We start from the raw sequence: 22,415 nt of genomic DNA, 5'->3' as shown, positions 1-22,415 counted from the left end.
TCTGATAAATGTTAAAGATATTTCCTTATTTATTAAACCTGCATTCTCTGACACTTTAAGATGGTTCACAGGTATTTGATTCAATCATGAACTATAAAAAAGAGGAAGCTGCAAGTCTCATGCAGAAGCTGAACATTGAACTTAAACCTGAAGATAGGGAAAAAGACGGCAAGGCCCTCCTCAAGGTTAGTCAGATTTAATGCTGTCATTAAATATATGAGAATGATGATGAATGTTCATTTTCCTATTGTTGTTGCTGGATAGAAGAACGGCCAGCTGAAATAACGATTAAATTATGTATAATAACTGAACCTGTTGTTTGGTGTGTAACAAAAACAAATGTTTAGGTTGTGATGAGGACCTGGCTCCCAGCAGGTGAAGCTTTGCTTCAGATGATAGCAATTCATCTGCCATCTCCTGTGGTTGCACAGAAATACAGAATGGAAATGTTGTATGAAGGTCCCCATGATGATGAAGCAGCAGTTGGTGTCAAGGTTAGTGAGAAGTTATATACAGTTAATGTAACTTATTTTTGATGTCAGTGATTATAAGGCAATTTTTTAATTTGCAGAACTGTGACCCCAATGCCCCATTGATGATGTATATATCAAAAATGGTGCCAACATCTGACAAAGGTCGTTTCTATGCCTTTGGTCGTGTCTTCTCTGGAAAGGTAAGACAAAGTACAAATCTTTTTCTCCACTGTCAAAATTACATGGTGCTAAGAATTGGTACCATAATGCATGTCAGTGGAAGAGTAAAATGTTCTTGGTTTTGGTAGCTATGCTGTGTGGTTGCCTGAATAGGGGAACATACATTTTTGTTCGTTCCAGATGAACATATATGGATAGTAGACAAGATTTGTACTCACCACATAGAGGTGATTTTAAAGTAGCACAGGCACAACAGACTGGTGCTCATTTGAGCATTTGGCCAAAGGATATTCTAAATTCACACTATGCATATTTCTGTAATATTGTTGTAATTCAATATGTTTAATACAAAGTGTGCTGAGTTACGTGACAGTGTTCCCTCCTTTATTTCTTCTTTGCTATCCTCGGTTTTAACATACTGGTGAAAAAGATGGGGGTTGGAAGTGCAGTACTGTCTACTGTAAATGATGTAGCTGACAGGTGCACATTAAGGTTACATAGTTATGTTCACTTTTCCCACCCCCCCCCCCCCCCCAACCACCAGCATCACAATATACACATTTAATATTACCAGTGAACTGTTGCTTAACTTTTAATAAGCCTAATTAATAGGTAGCAGGTGAACATCTAAATATTGCTACAGTAGTTTACTGTTGAACATCTATGAACAGGAAAAACCTAACCACAAAGTTCAGTTGAGGAAAAGGTACATATTGAGCACACACTATTGTTTTAACATACAGTTTGTTGGTGTAATACTTATTTCACTGTTAAGTTGATGCATTGTCAGTCTAACCAACAGTTTCCTCGTCTGAAACTACGCTGTGGGCAGACTGCTTCGTGACCAAAAATCAGGCCCTTATATATCCTCATAGGTACTGAGACTACACATTGTTTGAAGCTAAATTTACTGAAATTACAATTAAATCATTCATTAAATTAACAGAATACATTGAAAACTTGGGTATGCAAACAAAACTTTAGAAAAACTGTTAATTACTTTGTACTTAGGGGCTGGCTTTGCTAACATGTTTTCAAATAGAGCCAAATAAACTTTAAGATCACTAGTATTTTGTCTTCCAAATGTTCGTAATTAGTACAGAATTTGTTTATAAGTCAATAATAGAATTAAAGTTATGAAACAGTTGCTGATTTCATCCTATAACAAAAATTACTAACTAGCAATAGTTGAAATAAATTACATGAAACTTAGCACAAAATTAATCTGGTGTTCTATTCTTTAGAACTGAGGGCCAACCTTCCTCTTTTATGAAACTGCAGATTATACTCATTTTTGTTAATGGTAATTAGTTAAAAGTGAAGAAATGTATTTTAAGGAGGCTGATGGCAAAACGAAAGGGGGAAGTAAAAAGTCCCATCTTGCTTTGTCACAATGTTCTCTTTCCTTTGTGTACTCCTTTCAGATTATGATATTCACTTTTCCTAGGCATTGGTAAAATTAAAACAAGTACTTTCAATACTTTTTGCTTTGCAATGTTTAGTTGAAGTATTTGTTCAGTGATTTCTGAGGTTTGGAGGTATGTGGAATGCTAATCAGTGTTTATTGCACACAATGCATAATATGTTGAAATTGTTGAGCAAAATGTGAAGTTTCACAGGTATCCCCAGTAATACTTTATGGTTAAAGGACAGTGAGAAGTAAGATCACAAACCCCATTTGTTTGGAATGGAATTCCACTATTGGCTTCAGTATGCATTGTCTTACAGAAAAAATGTTGACTCTGAAAGTGACAAAGATTTGGGTTTCTAGGATTTAGACATGTGGGTGTCCAGTTGCTGTTGAAGGAGCCATTCTAGTTTAGTCTACAGTAACAAGACATCATTGCAACAAGTCAAACTTCATTTCTTGTCCTATCACCACAAAACGTGATCATCTGTGTATCACTGATCATGCCTCTTATATTTAGGTACTTAGGAAAACACTTACTGTGCTAAGTAATGTTATTCATTATTATGAATTACCATTTGTTAATGAAACTCTTGAACAGTAGTAAGGTGGTACAGTTACTAACACTTCATTTTCTTAGAATGAAAACATGGTCCAGGTACGGCTGTTATTCTTCACTGTCTGTGTGATTTCTAAGCTTGTATCATAAACTTTCAGCTTCATTTTATGTTGATATATTGTTGGTACAGGTAGATGTAGTCTTGTCCACATGTAGCAACGATGTATTAAAATGCTAAATGAAGTTTAGAGCTTAAAGATAACAGGTTGAAATTGGGTGATTGCACAGAAAATAAAGAATACAACCTACTTAGACCATGTTCTTACTCTCAAAATATGTTGGGACAACCTCACCCCGAAAATTGTTTAAGAGACTTTATTTGAATTCCAATGTTGTGCATGTTACACACAAAATAATGCATGAGATGAGATTTGAGGTCCAAATTTAGACCAGGCATAAGTGTCAGCTCTGGTGTACATAGTGGTTTTTTCCTTCTTCTAGTAAGTACTCTTACTTAGGTGCAAATTATTTAGGGACTAGAGGCTGTAGTTGAAATAATTCAGGCCACTACAAAGTTTCTTCCTTTATTTGAATTAAGAATTTCCTTCTCTTCCTCTTGAATAAGTTAAATTACAGAGAATTGCAGTCTCTTCTAAACCTTGTAATTTAAAAATAGTTAAACATCACTTAACTTCACGATAATCATAGCATTTGCAGAATAGAAATATTAGCTTTGCATTTGATGACACATTCAGATGCCCTGTAGGACATGATTTCTTTTGCCAGTTGGTACTTTCGAACTTCAAAGGATTTTGAATCCTACTAGATGTTCTTTCTGGCATGAATTTGATTGACCTAGGTCTGACATGAATGGGGTAATGATTTTCTGTCTTGGTATGCATAACTCTTAGGAAAGCAGCCCCAGCCTCTGCAATATGGTCTTTGCATTAGAATGCACCTTCTGTTAAATTTTCAGTTCTTGAATCCCAAACCTTTTAGAATTGTTATTTAAATGGTAGCCCCCCCCCCCCCTGTGAAAGCAATCTTCTACAGCTGTGAAGTGCATGGCAGAGGGTACACCCCATTGTATCAATTACTAGGTTTCTGTCCCACACAATTCATAGTGTGGGAAGAATGATTCTTCGAATGCCTCTATGAATGCTTTGATTATCCTAATCTTCCCTTCTTGATCCCTGTGTGAGATGTATGTGACTAGAATATTCATAAAAGCATAACTTGAATCTGGCTCTTGCAATGTTAGATTTTCTTGGGATAGTTCACGTTGCATCTTTAAAGATACTACCAGTTCAGTTTTTTAACACTTTCCTATGTGTCAAACAAATGTAATCATTTGTGCACCCTTCTCTGTATATGTGGGTATTCCCTGTTAGTCCTATTTGGTATAGGTCCCACACATTTGAGCAATAATCTAGAACCAGTCACATTAGTGATTTGTAAGCAATCTCCTTTGTAGACGGACTGCACTTCCCCAGTATTCTACCAATAAAATGAAGTCTACAGCCTGCTTTACCCACAACTGAACCTATGTGATCATTCCATTTCATATCCCCACAAAGTGCTAAACCTCCAGGTATTTGTAGGAATTTGCAGATTCAATCAGTGACTCATTGATATTATTGGAAAGTTAGCTTTCAGCCAAAAGGCCTTTGTCAGAAATAGTGAGCATATGTCCCCCCCCCCCCCCCCCACCCACACACACACACACACACACACACACACACACACACACAAAGATGATGTGACTTACCAAACGAAAGTGCTGGCATGTCGATACACACAAAATTCAAGCTTTTGCAACCAACGGTTGCTTCATCAGGAAAGAGGGAAGGAGAGGGAAAGATAAAAGGATGTGGGTTTTAAGGGAGAGGGTAAGGAGTCATTCCAATCCCAGGAGTGGAAAGACTTACCTTAGGGGGGGGGGGGGGGGGGAAGGACAGGTATGTGCACACACGCGCGCATACAGACACAAGCAGACATGCTTGTCTCTCTGTGTGTGTGTGTGTGTGTGTGTGTGTGTGTGTGTGTGTGTGTGTGTGTGTGTGTGTGTGTGTCAGAGAGGGAGAGAGTATACCTGTCCTTTCTTTCCCCCTAAGGTAAGTCTTTCCACTCCCGGGATTGGAATGACTCCTTACCCTCTCCCTTAAAACCCACATCCTTTCGTCTTTCCCTCTCCTTCCCTCTTTCCTGATGAAGCAACCTTGGTTGCGAAAACTAATGCAGTATAGAATTTGATAGGGATTCCATCAGGCTGTGGAGCTTTTGTCAATTTTAATGATTTTTTAGCTGTCTCTTGGCACCAGTGACAATACTTTTCATTCATCTTTCAGTGCTATCAGCAATAAATTTGAGCAATTCTCCTGGTTTTCCCTTTGTAAAAGAACATCTGAAAAGTGTTAAGGACTTCAGCTTTTGCTTTGCTGCCCTCTTTCAGTTAGTCTCATTTGCTAGGGGCTGGGCACTTTGGTGCCACTAAAAGTCTTGTGTAAGACATCTGCCTTCTGCCTTGTAGAATGATTACCAGTTACAAAATTCCAATGCAGTACAATGAGCATCTTCCTGGAAAGTGTCCAAATATGTTGTGGCCAGTTTCCCATTGATCATTCTTTGGCGGAATCTATACTGTGTGAAACATCTAATGCCTCTGCAGTGCTGGCAGAATTTCATATAGGCTGACATAACTGTAGAAGTGAAGAAATTTTTATATTTGACAGGATTCCCTTACAATCTTTACCTTTAAATTACCATTATAGCTCACGAAAACTAGCAGTATTTCCAGATTATAATCACTGCTCCATTCACAAATGTAAACTTGCTTGCAGTGCATACTCAGGCAAATACAGTATAGTTAGTGACAATGAAGTTGCAAAGTTGTACCCACAGCAGCATGAATGAATTTCAGCACTGCCACATAAACCTGTCTACAGGTGGTAGTTTCGTAATCATTGCTTCTTTGTGTGACCTTTCTTTGAATGACACGAAGTAGAACAATGCTATGGCAAAAGGATGAGCTTATTCTTGGACTCAGCCATAGCAGAGCAAAGGCTTTTCATTGGTACTTACTAATTGTAAGGAAGATGAGATCTGATGCAACCCTTGCAGCTCAGCTGCCATTTTTGCTGCTATCTAGTGTAATGAAGTGTTTCCTACAGATGGCATTTCTTGGGTATATAGGCACATGTAGTACCTGGGTCATTCCATGTCAAAACACACCTATTTTATCTCACCATTTTAGATTTTGTTAAAATTTAAGGTACTTTTAGTGGGTGTTGAGACTAAGAAAAATTCCAAATTTAAATTTTTATCTCAAACCATTCCTGAAATATGGCTATGTAATATATTCAAAAACCTGCCAAAATTGTGTGAAGGGACTTTTTTAAATTGCCCTAGGAGCTGCTCTAATTGAGCTAGAGCTGGGAAAGGTGTCATTTTGCATGCTCTTTCCAGGGATACACAAAAACATAGCTTCTAATTAATAACCTTCTTCAAAATACTAATTAATATTTGATACAATTTTTTACAGAAAGTACATAATTGAAAATTTTGAAAATATTTCCATAGCTACTTCATACTGTTGTAAATCACATGGCAAAATATAAATGAAGGATGATGGATTTGTTACGTCAAGTTTAACACACACATTTCAGAACAACACAACACATATGTCAGAGTAAGTTGACAAGCAAGACATGTGTAGACATTAGCATTCGAATGAGCATAGTCCCAGTCTAGCGGCCGCTGCTCGGCTGGCCGCTTAGGTGGCGCAGCTGCTGCATGGCTGGCAGACAGCGCCGCACGTAGACGACGCGCGTAATTGCGCGGCGGCGCTTTGAATGATCGGCGAGTCACAACACTTTTCCCCCTCTGAAATTGTTGCACTGGTCTTGGTGTCCTGGAGATGGTAACGTCCATAGGCATTGTTTGACTCGCCGTAAAGTCTCGAGGAGGAGGCTTCCCGTACGGACGGAAGTGTCCCCGATGATAACGAGTCAAGATGACAAGAGACGTAGGGGTCGAATCTGCTGGGGCCCCATGCACCAATCTGCCCATTGTGGCAAGTCCAGTTGATATGACAGGAGACATGGGCGATGTGTCGGTGTCCGTTGGAGGAGAAGGCAAGTAGATTTGCTATGACAGAGGATGGTCATCCGGTTCCTGCATGGGCACGTCTCCTGGTGGTCTCCGTTCTTGTGCTGGCATCGCGATGACGGTGAGAGGGCTGCATTGTGAGTATTGAGAGATTCCAAGATCCCGAGCATCAGGTAGAGCCAAAGGTGGTGTAGCGGCATTCTGGCACATGCGGCCGAAGCTGGTCCGAATGACGCACGGCAACACCCGTGTCCGTTTGAATTTCATACAGGTGTCTGCCACGGTGTCTTAAGATGCGGCCTGGGCTCCATTTTTGGCTGCCTGCCACATCCCTGTATCCAGACGAGGTCGCCGGCGGTGAACCAGCCAAGTGAAGGCACCCGCGACCGTGACATGGAAGGCGGCAGAAGATGAAGTAGCGTGCGGGGCTGTCAGCCATGTAAGAGCTCAGCCGGGCTGTGGTCGCCTGTGGGGGTGAAACGGTAAGACGCCAGAAACTGGAGAAGCTGCATCATCATCAGCAGCAGCAGAAGAAGTCAGAAGTTTCTGCATCTTAGCCTTAAATGTGCGGACCAGTCGTTCGGCCTCACTGTTGGATTGTGGATGTAACGGCGGGGCCGTGACACGCATATCGCCGTGACGAGCACAAAAATCCGCAAATTCGGAAGAGGCAAATTGCGGACCATTATCAGTAACAAGAGTAGAGGGGAGGCCTTCCAAAGAAAAAATGCAGGAGAGAGCGCTGGTGGTCGCCGCAGTGGTAGGCGACGTGCAACGGACAATGAAAGGAAAGTCAGAGTAGGCGTCAATTACGAGGAGCCAATAAGTACCTAAAAAGGGTCCCACAAAGTCGGCATGAATGCGCTCCCAGGGTTTCTCAGGCAAAGGCCACGGTGACGGATGACTTCGGGGCGGCGGCTTGTGACACACAAGGGCTGCAGGCAGTGACCATGTGTGCTATTTCAGTCAATGCCAGGCCAGTACACATGACGGTGTGCCAGAGATTTTGTGCGAGACACACCCCAGTGCCCTTGGTGGAGGAGGCGCAAGACCGAAGCACGCAAAGACGCAGGTACCACAACACGCGGCGAAGCATTGTCAGTGGAAAGGAGGATAACACCACCCCTATCTGTGAGGCAGTAGTGCAAGGAGTAGTAGTTTCGCAACGGATCAGAAGTCTTAGCGGATGGGCGATCTGGCCAACCCTTCTGAATACAGCGTAAAACCCGGGAGAGGGTAGGGTCAGAACCCGTAGCAGCCGCCAGCCTGTCCCCAGTGATGGAAACCCGTCCACAACCCGCTGCTCGGCAACATCCAGGTGGAAACACAAGTTCGTCCATAACGAATGCCTGATCTGGACCCATGGGAAGGCGAGACAGAGCATCAGCATTTGCATGTTAAGCCGTTGGCCGGAAATGAATCTCATAATTGAAACGAGACAAGTAAAGAGCCTAACGCTGGAGGCAGTGTGCAGCCTTTTAGGAAGCGACGTTGATGGATGAGACAAGGAAACAAGTGGTTTGTGATCCGTAACAAGATGAAATTTTGAGCCATAGAGAAAAACACCAAACTTACGAAGAGCATAAATAATGGCCAAAGCTTCTTTCTCCATTTGAGAATACTTTTGTTGGGCATCCGTGAGCGTTTTGGAGGCATAAGCAATGGGTTGTTCCAAACCGTCGGAAAAACCGTGCACAAGGACTGCACCGACCCCTTATTGGGAGGAGTCTGTGGCAAGAACAAGATGTTGGCCAGGTCGATAAGTAGCCAGGCACGGGGCCTGTTTCAGCATAGTCTTCAATTTCTGGAAAGCCCCTTTGCATGATGCGGACCAGTGAAAAGGCACATTTTTATGCAACAGGCGATGCAACGGCTGAGCCACCGAAGCCGCAGATGGTAAAAACTTGTGATAGTATGCTATTTTCCCCAAGAAGGCCTGCAGTTCCTTAACAGACGTAGGGCGAGGAAGGGCATCGGTCGCAGCAACAGTTTGCTGAAGTGGACGAATACCGTCCCGAGAGTTGAAACCCAAAGTACGTGATAGATGCCTGAAAAAATTGTGATTTCTGAAGATTACACTTAAAACCAGCAGTCTGTACGACATGAAAAAGTGTGCGGAGATTTTGAAGATGTTCTTCAGTGGTGGAGCCAGTGACAACGTCGTCTATGTAATTGATACACCCAGGGACAGGGACAATAATTGTTCCAAGAATCGCTGAAAGAGCAGGGGCACTAGCAACCCCAAATGGCAAGCGTTGGTATTGATAGAGGCCGAAAGGCGTGTAAAGAACCAGAAACTGCCGGGAAGCAGTGTCGAGAGGAAGTTGATGATAAGCTTCTGATAGGGGCATAGGGTAAGTGTCGATGAGGCATTGAGCATTTACAGTGGCTTTGAAATCGCCACAGAGAAGAATATCACCATCTGGCTTAGCAACGATGACATGGGAGGACCACTCACTGGAAGTGACGGGAAGCAAGACCCCTGAAGTAGAGACGATCCCACTCCCGTTTTACGCGATCACAAAGGGCCACAGGAATGGGCCGAGCCTGAAAAAACTTAGGCCGAGCAGTGGGTTTGAGTGTGATATGAGCTTCAAAGTTGTTCGCACGGCCTAATCCAGGAGAAAGGGACGAAAATGTTGTCAAGGAATCCAGTCGAACATAAGGAATAGCATTAGAGACAATATTGACAGTCATCTATGGAGAACCCAAAAATGCGAAAGGCATCGAAACCAAAAAGATTTTCTGCGTTGCTCTGGTCTACCACAAATATGGGAACAGTGCGAACGACGGATTAGTAAGATACCTCAGCATTAAACTGTCCCAAGAGAGAAATCTTCCCTTTATTGTACATCCGTAATTGCCGAGTGACAGGTGACAGGAGTGGAGAACCCAACTGAAGATACGTCTGAGAATTAATTAGTGGCAGCAGAACCGGTATCAACTTGCATGCGAACATCTCGACCAAGGATTCGTACAGTGAGGAATAACTTCCCTGAAAGGGAATCTGCGCAATTGACAGACAACACAGAATCAGAATCGGCGTCGTGTTCATGAACATCATGTATGTGGTCGGATTTGCAAATGGAAGACACATGACCTTTCTTTTTGCATTTGTGACACACAGCCCAACGTTGGGGACAATCCTCGTGTGGATGTTTCGTAAAAGACCGCGGACATGAAGGAAGTTGCCGGGGGGTTTTGCTGCAGTTTCTTAGCGGGTTGTTTACAGCTAGGCCGAGGATGCGTGTGGGAGTGCGCTGCGGCCACGACGGCCGGCGGGGATGCGTCACACGTGTCAACAGCGCACAGAGGTTGTATTTCCCCGACATCATCCCACACCTCTATTTGCGCCCCAGTGGTGTGAGATATTTCAAAAGACTGCGCAATGGAGAGAACTTCATCTAGAGTCGGATTCGCCAATTGAAGGGCACGTTGCCGAACTTCGTCAGGTGCCGACAGGATAATAGCATCCTGTACCATGGAATTGGCATAGGATTCTTTGTGAAAGTCAGTAACAAATTGACACTTTCGATTGAGGCTGTTAAGTTCAGCAGCCCAAGTGCGATAGAATGATTTGGTTGCTTTTGACAACGATAAAAGGCAACACGAGGGGCTACCACATGCGTTTGCTTTTGAAAATACAGACAGAAGTGAGCACATTTCAGCAAAGGACAGACACAGGATCTTCCGCCGTCTTGTCGTAAGGAGAAAAGGAGGTATAGCCAACAACGAGAAACGCCCCGCATTTGACGCCGCGACGAAATCTCAAATCGCCGCTGTTAGAAGCGTTTGCTGTTCAAGGAGATTTTGCAATAGTTGCTAGACAGTAGCCATAGAACCCTGTGGGTCAACGGTGAAGAGGAAAAATCCCATCCTCGTCACCAATTGTTATAACGTCAAGTTCAACACATATATTTCAGAATGACACAACACGTCACAGAGTAAGTTGACAAGCAAGACATGTGTACACGTTAGCATTCGAATGAGCACTGAGTCTGTCTAGTGGCCGCTGCTCGACTGGCTGCTTAGGTGGCGCAGCTGCTGCATGGCTGGCAGACAGCGCCGCACATAGAGGACGCGCGTAATTGCGCGGCGGCACTTTGAATGATCAGCGAGTCGCAACAGGGTTCATTGTTTTAAAAAAATTCTGGAGTCTTGTTTTAACTAACATGTGTAGTTTGACCAAAATGACCTTTAATAAATAGGAATTTCATTAAAATATACTGAAACGTAAGTAAAAGTATTAGAAATATCAAAACATCACATTATTAAAACAAAACTAATCAGCATATTTTATAATTGATTGCATATTTTAATTTCATACAACTGAAATAAAGTATGAAAAAGTAGAAGTATTTACATAATTACATAATAATTCTGGTCCATTATGTTTGGAATGAAACCATTAAAAAAATTAAATACCTAATGCTTGTCTTTGAGTAACAGGTATCTATACATAGCTAAATTTAACACAATAGGTACTAACAGTAATTTTGAAACTACTTCCTATAAAATATACACTAACCTGAGACAGAAATTTAAGTTTTGAGTTGAAAGCATTTTCCCAATAAATTGTCTTGGAACTTCACTGATTACATTATAATAAAGCCGTCTGGGTTTTGTTTACATCACTTTAAATAAGAATGTATGTTCTCCCTGTCGGAGTAAAAGGATTTTTGTGAGAACATCCACAACTGACATCCACAGGACATGTGCATATGCAGGATAGAATGACTTAGCTCTGGTCCACATGGATGAAGTTATTTTAACTTCATAAAGTTTTTGTTTTTTCTAAAATGTACCCAAGCCACTGGTTTCTGCCATATATGGTGATGACATAGCCTGATACATTCAGTTTGTCTAGTGATGTAGCTACTTCCGTCTCCCAGCTCTGCATATCACCTGAAAAGTATTTGATTATTTTTGATGTAGTGTTGGGAATCAGTGTGGAATTGCTGTGTTCCTTTGATTGTCAATACCTCTTAAAGCTGGATTTTTAATATTATTGCTGAAGCAGCATAGTCTTGAGTGAAATACGCAAAATAAACATTTGTGATATTATCTATTGCTCACTCATAGGTCTTGTGGGGGTTTGGATCTAATTTTGGTATGGCCGTTGCAAACTTGCACAAGCTGCCAGTCTCTTAACTGAACTCCCTAGTCCATCACAAGGCCCTTTCACATGTGCTGTGGCTGAAAAGTGCCACTCAACTGTTGTGCTGAAGTCTTCCTCATAAAGGCAAAGGTTCAGGAAGTTTCTTATTTCTGTACTGAGCAGCAGAACTGTCAGAATAATAGTATCTTTCTTGGAAGCTTTTGAAATTTGTTAGATAAAAAATAAGCTTATTTTGAAAGGTGTAAACAGCAGCTTTGTGCTCCAAGCAATCAAAAACAATGATAAAGCTCATATGCTCAATTTTGTATTCCTGTTTGCAATATACAACAGGATGAATGGTAATCTGTTTTGTCCAGTGGTAACTCAGAGCTTCATCCTATAGAACTAAAATATAATTTTCTGAAAAATCACAAATGACAACAAATTCAGATTCCTTAAGGTTTTCTCTTGTGGAGTTAAGGAATGTTCGTTGTTGCTTGACAATTAAGTCCTGCCAGATCAAAGTAGACAACTTACTAAAAAATAAATCTCTGAATTCTTCAGAAGTTTACTGAACAGTTTCCAGATCACAGTGGTCAACTGACACCCTCTGTTGGAACTGAACTCGTTCAATTAAGTTTTCATCAAAATAGTCTTGTAAAATTTTATGTATGACAGTTTCTCCTGGGCAATATTCAGTTTCCCATGTTGCACTCAACTGATGATGGATTGCAAAGAATTTCTGCGCGCACGCGCGTGCTGCTCCAGCCAGCAAATAGTGTTTTAGTCTCAACTCAGCAAATTTAGAGAAACCTATTTTTATGTTAGGAAACATGTCTTTAAAATGTTTATAAGCTTCTTTAAGGTTACACAAAATAAGTCTTTTTGATATTTTTGTTTTACTTGCACTTGATCTTTAATACCTGGCATTGCCTGGCTAACTTAATAATTTTCATAAAATGAATGTACAGTTTTGACAGTTTCTGTTGGCAATCACTTCCCTGGTTTTGGGTTTGGACCTTCCATGAATCCTTTCTCTTTCAAAATTTTTTGGACTGACAATGTAATTAGGAGCATTAAATTCCCTAATTTTCCTGACACTCAATTTTTCAGATAAACTTGTAAGAATCATTAGTTTTTTGCTCTACTTATAGAATTATTAGTTTGTTTTGAGATGTTGAAGAACTGTCATCAGTATCAGTATCTGACGAAGTAGTTTCAGCAGCAACAAAAGTTTACATGTCACTGAGATTTTTTCACTTTTGATTTGGTGTAACACCTAGATGTTACTTTTTTCTTATCAATTGGACTCTCCTAATTCTGGAAGTGATGTGTTAAGTGTTTGAACCACTGAAGTTTCAGTGAAGTCAGGGTCTCTCTCTGGGATGATTATATCTGATCCACAAGTCTTGAACAACTATCACTTATGGGCTCTGGTGTATTTTTTCAATCTTTCCTAAATTTGTCACAAATCCTGCCACCACTAGGTATCTGGAAATAATTTGGGCATCTGTGCTGTGACCTTTTTTTTGTCTAATAAAATGATTTGTCTTCTTCAGTGGATTACAACAATGCACTTTTTACTTGGCTCCATGTTGATACAAAAACTACCTACAAACTTTCCTTCAATTTATAGATTCACTTGTAAATGAACTATTAAATATACTAGATAAAAACTGGTCTACACAGAGGTAACAATTGATTTGTACTAAAACCACAGTACACAATAATGCTGTAGGCACACTAAGCCTTAGAAGGTAAGTTTTATATCCTCTCAACCATGGCACCAGTCTCTGATTGTACAGATATTAAGCACTGTGCTTGTTTCAACTTGTTCAGCCTGCTGCATACATAGACAGGAACACAAGCATGCCCAGCCTTCATATGGTGGCTAGTCTGTGCTAATGAAATGTGCATTTTTGGACCAGAAGTATTACATCAGTAGTCTACTTAAAAGTTTTTCACACATTATTTAAATCTTAGCTACAGGTCCCACACTCAACATTTCATTTTGCCAGTTAAGACTTAGTTTAAACTGTAAGAAACTAAAAATATAAGCAATCAGTTATAGAAAATGTTTAGTTTTGTTTCAAGAAGGTGATACTTTGATATTTTTAGTACTTTTTACTTACCATTCAGTATATTTTAATGAAATTCATGTTTGATAAGATCAGATGTGTCAAACTACAGCTGTTAGTAAAAAACAAGAGCCCAGAATACTTCTTTTTAACAATGAAACCATTATCATCCCACATTTATATTTTGCCATGTGATTTAAAACAGAAGTAGTTGTGGAAATATTTTGAAAATTTTCGAATATGTACTTTTGTAAAAAAAATTAAATCAAAATATTAATTAGTATTTTGAAAAGTTATTAGAAGCTATGTTTTGTTGTTTCACTGGAAAGAGCATGAAAATGCTGCAAAATGACACCTTTCCCACCTCTTTAGCTCAATTAGGGCAGCTCCTAGGGCAATTAAATCAGTTCACATTTTTGACCAGTTTTTGAAAAGTTTACATGACCATATTTCAGGAATGGTTTGAGGTGAATTGAAATTTGGTATTTTTTAGTTTCAGCACCCACTATAAGTATACCAACTTTCAGCAGTCTGAGGGCGAGGTCAAATTTTTAAAGTGTGATGATTTGACATGGAATGACCCACCCATGGTATTTCCATATTAATTTTTCATTTATAGTAGGCATAGTGTTATTGGTGTAATTATGAATTTTACGTTTCAAATAATTGGTTATGCTTTGCCCATCCAAAAAATTTCCTGCCAGAATCTTACTAATAGTGTTACCTACATTAAAATGTGGGGGAAAATGTTACATACAAAAAAATGTTAAGTTACCCAACTTCCTTGTCTGAATTTGTAATTTTTCCTGTTCATGTGTGAAATCAAAATTTGGGTGGTGTTGGTAGTAGAAAGTAAAATGTCTGCTGCTGCTTACTAGAAATTGTTCTAGTGCTCGTCACCTCCCCGTGATCTTCCAAAAATGCTAAATGCTTGTTGTGTTTGTACAAACATCACCCTTAGTAAGAGGAATTCAGAAACTTTGAGAGTAGCAAAACTTCGTGATTAAATTACTAAACTTACGTTACTACTTTTTTAATTGTTTGTGCTTACAGGTTGCAACTGGCATGAAGGCACGCATAATGGGACCCAACTATATTCCAGGAAAGAAGGAAGACTTGTATGAGAAAGCAATTCAGAGAACAATTCTCATGATGGGCCGTTACGTTGAAGCGATTGAAGATGTTCCAAGTGGTGGGTATTTGGTGTGATTACTGTATCAGTTTGTGAAATAGTCCCCATTGCCACGCTTTGAATTCCTAAATGAATTCAAAAGTGCCAAAATCTATTTGGGGAAAAGTAAATGTCTCCCAGGAAGCATCACAGTTTTGTGATTGTTGATGTGCCGATGAGGAAGACTACACTTACGTTTAATGTACTTACTGTGTATGAAATATCATATTGCTTTGCTGTGAGTATGCAAAGTTTAAGCCAGCAGAGGTGGTACTTATGTTTGGTGGGGTTTTAACACTAACCACTCCTGTTGCACGAGGAGTTTGTATTACCAGTTTTTATTTATGCATGTTAATATGAAATTGTTTGTTTATATGAAGTACTCAGGTTCCACAGAGCTATTACAGAAAATAAATGTGTTTTAATATATTGTAGCATTAATCTAGTTAACTAGACAAGTTAGAAGTACAAACTTTTATGGTGTATGAGTGTTTAAAGTAATTGATGGAATATGTATTTCAATTAAGCCTAGAACCTTGAAGTAATTAAATTTGGTGTTTCATTATATAGGAAATATCTGTGGTTTGGTTGGTGTTGATCAATTCTTGGTGAAGACTGGCACAATTACCACATTTAAGGATGCACATAATATGAGAGTTATGAAATTCAGTGTATCTCCTGTTGTGCGGGTAGCTGTGGAACCGAAGAACCCTGCAGATCTACCAAAGCTTGTGGAAGGTAAGATTGATAGACAATAAACCATTGTCAGTATGATAAATTTTACCGGAGAGTTAATTTCAGTTTTATTTTCCAGGTTTGAAGCGCCTTGCAAAATCAGACCCCATGGTGCAATGTATCATTGAGGAGTCTGGTGAACACATCATTGCAGGAGCTGGCGAACTGCACTTGGAAATTTGTCTGAAGGTACACTTGTGAATTAACTAAATCAAGAAATTAAAATTTAATTATTTCAATGTTCCAACAGTTAATGTTATTGAAGGTGAGGTATATATACAAAAATTTGAGCAAGAACCTACACCATTCCAGTGTAGAAATGTAATGCACTCAGCCTTGGCTTCTAATGTGAGATCACCTCGGCAACTTGATAAACTTGTGCACTATAACTTGTCATAGGATGGCTGCAAGTGTACAGGTTGGAACTGTGCTGCTGCTATGGTCACAGGTTCAAATCCTGCCTTGGGCATGGATGTGTGTGATGTCCTTAGGTTAGTTAGGTTTAAGAAGTTCTAAGTCTTGGGGACTGATGATGTTAGATGTTAAGTCCTGTAGTGCTTAAAGCCATTTGAGCCAAACTAAGGTTGTCATCCTCACTATCTTGGATCATCTGGCCATACTAACAGGAAAACAGTAAATGCTGTGTAGAGTTTTCCTGTTGCAGTGTAGCCAGATGAGCAAGATCGTCGTTGCTATTACTTTTCTGCATTCCCTGTGTAATAAAGTGGGACATGCGACTTCATTTGTGCTGCAGGTGACAGTGTGGAAGACTTTATTGTATGCCAGAAAGGAGAATTATCATTCTCAAACTGGTTATAAACAACAAAATATTTGTGCAGCCACTGTTGCAGTGTCTTCAGTTTGTGAAAAAACTCACAGGGCATTGCACCTAAGCTGTTCTTTATACTCTGCTCATGGGAAATAGTGCCAGCAACAATTTGGGGTGGCAGAAATCTCTGGAAGCATCACAGTTGGATACTGCTGGTGTGCAGTTGTTGAGACCGCATTCTATCAGATAGTGCAAAAAGTTATCTTTTCTGTTCCAAATGTAAACATGAATTTAGTTGATAAATTCATTTAATAGATGTTAATGTACACACCCTGTGTGAACATAGTTACTGTAATGTAAAATTTCTTTAACCATGCTTAAAACAGATATAAACATTGTTGCAGAGAATATCTATAGCTGTACTCTGTGAACCACCATGAGGTGCATGGCAGTCATTACATACCATTGCACCAGTTATTAGGAATTCCATTCATGTATGGGGCAGGGTAAGGATTGTTTGAAGAATGCCTTGGCGCAAGCAGTAATTATTCTGATCTTCATGGTCCTTGGTGGCCATTATGTAGGGGGTTGTAGTATATCCATAGAGTAATCATTTAAAGCCAGTTCTTCAAACTTTTGACTCTTGGGATAGTTGTCTGTTTTAATGTGTCTGCCATTTGTTTCCTCAGTATTTCTGTGACTCTCCCCTGGATTAAACAAACCAGTCACCACTTGTACTGCCCTTTTGTTGCTCTTGTCTGGTACAGGCCCCACACACCTGAACAATATTCTAGGATAGGCCACACACACAGACTGAGAACATTTCTTTCATAGAAATCCTTGACGTGTGTTGTTTTCTTTCAACAAGGATTGCCAAATGTGCACAAACTGCACATATTATGTTGACCCATGGCAAGGCTTTCACAGACTTCAGGAAATGTGTGCTCATTATTACATTTAAGTGGTTTGTTGGTCAATATGTAACACTCAGTAGCAAAGTTCAAATCAGTGGAGAATCCAGGCTGGAATGTAACAATATTATGAGAAGGAAAATTGCTACTCTATAACAGATGTTGAGTTGCAGATAGGCACAACAAAAGATTCTCACCCTTAAAACATTCACTAATAAGCCAATGTGAAGCACTTAATGATCCCCCATACACTGCTGGTACTGTTAGATGATTCCTTCTCATCCTAAGAGCTTAGTGCCAAAACTGTACAGAATGTGTTGGGGCTGTATACTAACTTGAAGCTTAAGAAATCAACTGGGGATCAGTAGTGCTGATGAATATGGCTAACATCTAATGTGTGGCGTGCACATGTGCACTACAATTTTTGTTGCTACTCTAATCATAATTTTTAATGTTAAAATGTGTTATCGTGCTGGCTGTTGTAAATCTGTTGCATGTGATATTAACTAATCATAATTTTTAAAAAATTCTTTCATGTATTAAGACGACAAAGCTTGTTGATTTTAATGCTTTAATTGGCCTGATGCTTTAGAGCTTTCTTGTAGCATGCCGACTGAGAACTAACACAAATTATGCAGGATATCATACCCCGAAGCCACGCTTCATTTTCTGCTTTGGAATTTGAAGTGCCAGTAGTATTTTGGGGAAAAGTAATGTCTTTTAGGAAGCATCACAGTTAGATACTGCTGGTGTGCCAATACAAAGACTACATAAAACTAGCTCTGTGAGTAAATTCATTTCTGTGCAGTTATGTTACCATATGAAGACACTTCAATTTACATTCCTTGCATAATTACATTTTTTTACTTAACTGACTTCAATTGAGACAATTGAGAATACTTATCTTCAGAACAGTATGCAGAATTATCTAATACAAGACATTATTCTCACTGAATGGCCCTCAACAGGGCTCAGGCTAATATGCTGCTTATTGATTTGAGAATGTATTTTTGATTTAAAAAAGCGGCAATTGTAAATATGCTCATGAATTAGTTTCTACTGCCAATTTCTTTGTGTGAATTCGCTGCATGAAAGTGCGCTGAATTACATTCACTATAAGAAATTACTTTTAAAAATTGATGATTTATGGGATTGAGACAGATTGTTGCATGGCACGGTGAATTTTGGTGTTTCTAGGATCTTGAGGAGGACCATGCTTGTATTCCCATTAAGAAGTCTGATCCTGTAGTGTCCTATAGGGAGACTGTTTCTGAAGAGTCAGATCAGATGTGCCTTTCAAAGTCGCCCAACAAGCACAACAGGCTTTTTATGAAGGCTGTCCCAATGCCAGATGGCCTTGCAGAAGACATTGACAGTGTAAGTTGATATACACACATCTTCATTTTCCGTGTAAATAAAATGTGCTCTTCATATTTAACTTTATTTTTATTTTCAGGGAGAAGTAAACCCACGTGATGAGTTCAAGGCTCGCGCTCGTTATTTAAGTGAAAAGTATGAGTATGATGTTACTGAAGCCCGTAAGATCTGGTCATTTGGACCTGATGGAACTGGTCCAAATCTGTTGTTAGATTGTACTAAAGGTGTCCAATACCTGAATGAGATAAAGGATTCTGTTGTTGCTGGGTTCCAGTGGGCTACGAAGGAGGTACTATATTTTGGCTTTCTTAAAGTATTGAAAAGTACAGTGTGTTATTTCTGCTGTTGGTTTTTACTGGGTAGGAGCTAATTTCCTGATAATTGTTTCAAAATTTTCCCAGGGTGTGCTTGCAGAAGAAAACATGAGGGGGGTGAGGTTTAACATCTATGACGTCACCCTTCACACAGATGCTATACACAGAGGTGGCAGCCAAATTATTCCAACAACAAGACGATGTCTGTACGCTTGTGTCCTTACCGCTCAACCTAGATTGATGGAGCCAGTGTACCTTTGTGAAATTCAGGTCTGTATTTTAAGTTACTTGTAATAATTTTTGCTGTAATGCTGATATGTAGTTGTCAGGTGGTAGCAATTTTGAGTGCTGTTCATAACTGTTACAATGTTACTTAAATTTCAGTGCCCAGAGGTTGCAGTTGGTGGAATCTATGGTGTGCTTAATAGGCGACGTGGCCATGTATTTGAAGAAATGCAGGTAGCTGGTACACCCATGTTTGTTGTGAAGGCATATCTTCCTGTAAATGAGTCTTTTGGTAAGTGCCTAGACTGCAGTGAGTTTTGTGTTGACCTTACTGACAGCATAGTGAAATAATATAATGTTTTGTTTTGTCTGTTCAGGATTCACTGCTGATTTGAGAAGTAATACTGGTGGCCAGGCATTCCCACAGTGTGTATTTGACCACTGGCAGATCCTTCCAGGTGACCCACTGGAAAGTGGTACCAAGCCATATGGTGTTGTGCAGGTACAGTGCAAGTTCGTCTTCTGTGCTACTATAGTAACTCATCAGTTTGTCAGTAATTTGCAAATACTTAGACATAAGAGTAAGGCAGGTGTGCAGTTGTAGAGGCATCAGTTTTGGAAATCTAGTTGTATGGATAAAAAATCTAATTACAAAGTGGCAGCAGGGGCAAATGTGCACAAAATTTAAAGAAATGAGCAAGCTTTTGGAGCCAATGGCTCCTTCTGTCAGGAAGGTTAAGGGAAAGGACTGGTGAGAATTACAGAACTCTCCCAGAACCACATTGTAGGGGAGACCTATTAGATGGGATGAGGACTCTCCTTCTCATCCCATCTGGTAATTCTCCTAGTGTGGATTTGTCAGCCCTTTCCCCTCACAAGCAGATGTTTAATCTACTCAGTTATATTGAGCTGTCCTCAGTAATTTTGCAAGTTGCAGCTACCCAAGAGCTTACATTGAACCAGTTTTATGGTGTATATCAATTACTAGTGTTGTGTGGAAATGAAAGAAGAAAATAATTTTTTTAAGGATGAACATGCAATGTTAAATAAGTCTTAGCCAAAAATTGACAGATGCTGGAGTTCCAGGTGGCAAAGTGTTAAGAAACAGATGGTTTTGGTGCAAGTCTGGCAAGACGTGAGCAGTTTATTAGTGTAGTTGCCAGGCATTAGTTTGTGCAGTGGAAAGAGTACAAAATGGTAATTAGAAGGTTGTGGATTGGAGCTTCCATTAACTTGCAAGAAAACTGAAATGATGCTCAGTGTTGTATTTTGCCATTTACTTTCATGTGTTTCTTGAGAATATTAAATATATTGAGAATCATGTGGTTTATTTGCAGTGTAACTAATGTAAAAATTAAAAATGTTCTGTGTAATGACTCTACAACCATTGGATTAGTGTTCAATGCTTTTGCTGTTGTGCCAACTGCTGCCTGGTAACTGCACAAACATAACGGACTTAGTGGCCTGTGTCAACAATACTATTTTTCTAAAGGCTTGGTGGCCATCTAGAGCTACCACTTCTGTCACTCATATCTGGTAGAGCTTACATACACCATAAAATATGGATGAAATAGCATACATGGAGTCACTGTTAGATCCAAAATTGAAGTTCTTACTTTGTCTGCCGCCAGATAGTATTTGAATGCCCCTCAGTTGAGTTTGAAATGAGAAATGGCCAGTTTGGGGGTCAGTCTGAAGGTAGTACTAATTGACACATTTTTGAGTGCCAGATTGTGTACACTGTTCAGGTTTTGACATGTTTTGCACCTTTAAGAATTTCCTTACAGTGTATCTGTGGAATGGAAGTATCACCTGTGAATGAACACATCATTGCTGCAGATTGGCAATGATACATCTGCTCCATGTTGCATTCTCTTCACTGGGGAACTCAGTTCAAAAGTGTGGTGTGAAGTATATAATCTTGTGTGTGTGTGTGTGTGTGTGTGTGTGTGTGTGTGTGTGTGTGTGTGTGTGTGTGTGGTATGCCAACCCCATAACAAATTTAAATGTGGAATATTGATAGTGGCTCACCATTAATTGCTGTGTTAAAGCTTACCAAGTGTTACTCTTATGAAACATTCTTTGAAGCATGAAAATAGAATGGAATTAATTATAAACTGTTAAATTTTTGAATTCATGATTTACATTGTTTACTGAAAAATTTGTTGCAGGACACACGTAAGAGGAAAGGGCTGAAGGAGGGTCTCCCTGACCTTACGCAATACTTGGATAAATTGTAAAGTTTGAGCAGCTTAGGTGTATTATAAAAACATAATTTAATCAATCAACATTGCTGTTAATTTCATCCTCATGAACAGCAAGTAAAGAGGGCTTTCCATTCAGTGATAGTTTATGAAGTTTACAGATTGCTTGAAGATTCTATGCAACTGTATGAAGCTAAAAGCTGATACCATGTTCCCAAATAAAATCAGTGGAAATGTGAATTATTTTTCTTTCTGTACACACACCATTCCTGTCAGTTATACATTTGAGTGGGCACTTCAGGAAAAGAGGTAATTTGTTATTTGTAAGAACTGTTTCTTTTTGTGATCATTTATGTTGTGATAATAAAAACATTTTATTTACAAGCATTTGGCATATTTAATTTATTGTGTGAAATAAATTAATTTGTGCAAGACTTACAAAAACATTCTGGTAAGAACAAGTCGGCTTCATTCAAAACTCTTTACCAAGTAGAGCATAATAGTTAATTTGATAGTGAATGGAGTTGAATCAAGATTAGAAATTATCAGTGGAAGAAAATTTGGATACAGAACAAAAGTTTATGGACAGATACTGGAATTCCAGGCTACTGCTGTAGCTGTATTTTAAAGTTACTGTCAGTAGTCCTCAACTAAATTTCAGAATCCAAGCTAAACAAATATTAGGTCTCACTTTAAATTCCAGCTGTTTGTTTAGAAATTTTGCCATTATGTTCCTGGTGCAGTTTTTAACAGCTTAGTAATGTTAAACAAGTTAAAAGGAACTATTGGGAATCTTATTTGTGTAT

At 39.5% G+C, this 22,415-nt stretch overlaps 1 protein-coding gene across 1 annotated transcript in view; it reads left to right on the top strand.

Moving 5' to 3' along the window:
* The window catches only part of LOC126190624 (translation elongation factor 2), a 28,228-nt gene extending 6,232 nt beyond the window's left edge, over positions 1-21,996 (top strand). Inside the window, exons 7-18 of the mRNA XM_049931038.1 lie at positions 72-185; positions 348-494; positions 572-673; positions 14,957-15,095; positions 15,645-15,812; positions 15,889-15,998; positions 18,687-18,866; positions 18,946-19,155; positions 19,268-19,450; positions 19,565-19,697; positions 19,783-19,907; positions 21,577-21,996. Of these exons, the coding sequence (XP_049786995.1) occupies positions 72-185; positions 348-494; positions 572-673; positions 14,957-15,095; positions 15,645-15,812; positions 15,889-15,998; positions 18,687-18,866; positions 18,946-19,155; positions 19,268-19,450; positions 19,565-19,697; positions 19,783-19,907; positions 21,577-21,645 (1,680 nt within the window). The 3' untranslated portion in view covers positions 21,646-21,996. The remainder of the gene's footprint in view (positions 1-71; positions 186-347; positions 495-571; positions 674-14,956; positions 15,096-15,644; positions 15,813-15,888; positions 15,999-18,686; positions 18,867-18,945; positions 19,156-19,267; positions 19,451-19,564; positions 19,698-19,782; positions 19,908-21,576) is intronic.
* The last annotated feature ends 419 nt before the right edge of the window (positions 21,997-22,415 follow it).

The sequence above is a fragment of the Schistocerca cancellata genome, chromosome 6 (assembly GCF_023864275.1).
Source record: "Schistocerca cancellata isolate TAMUIC-IGC-003103 chromosome 6, iqSchCanc2.1, whole genome shotgun sequence".
In the NCBI taxonomy this organism is placed as follows: Eukaryota; Metazoa; Arthropoda; class Insecta; order Orthoptera; family Acrididae; genus Schistocerca; species Schistocerca cancellata.
Note: the sequence above shows the minus strand (reverse complement) of the source record. Positions and strands in the feature narration are given on the sequence as shown.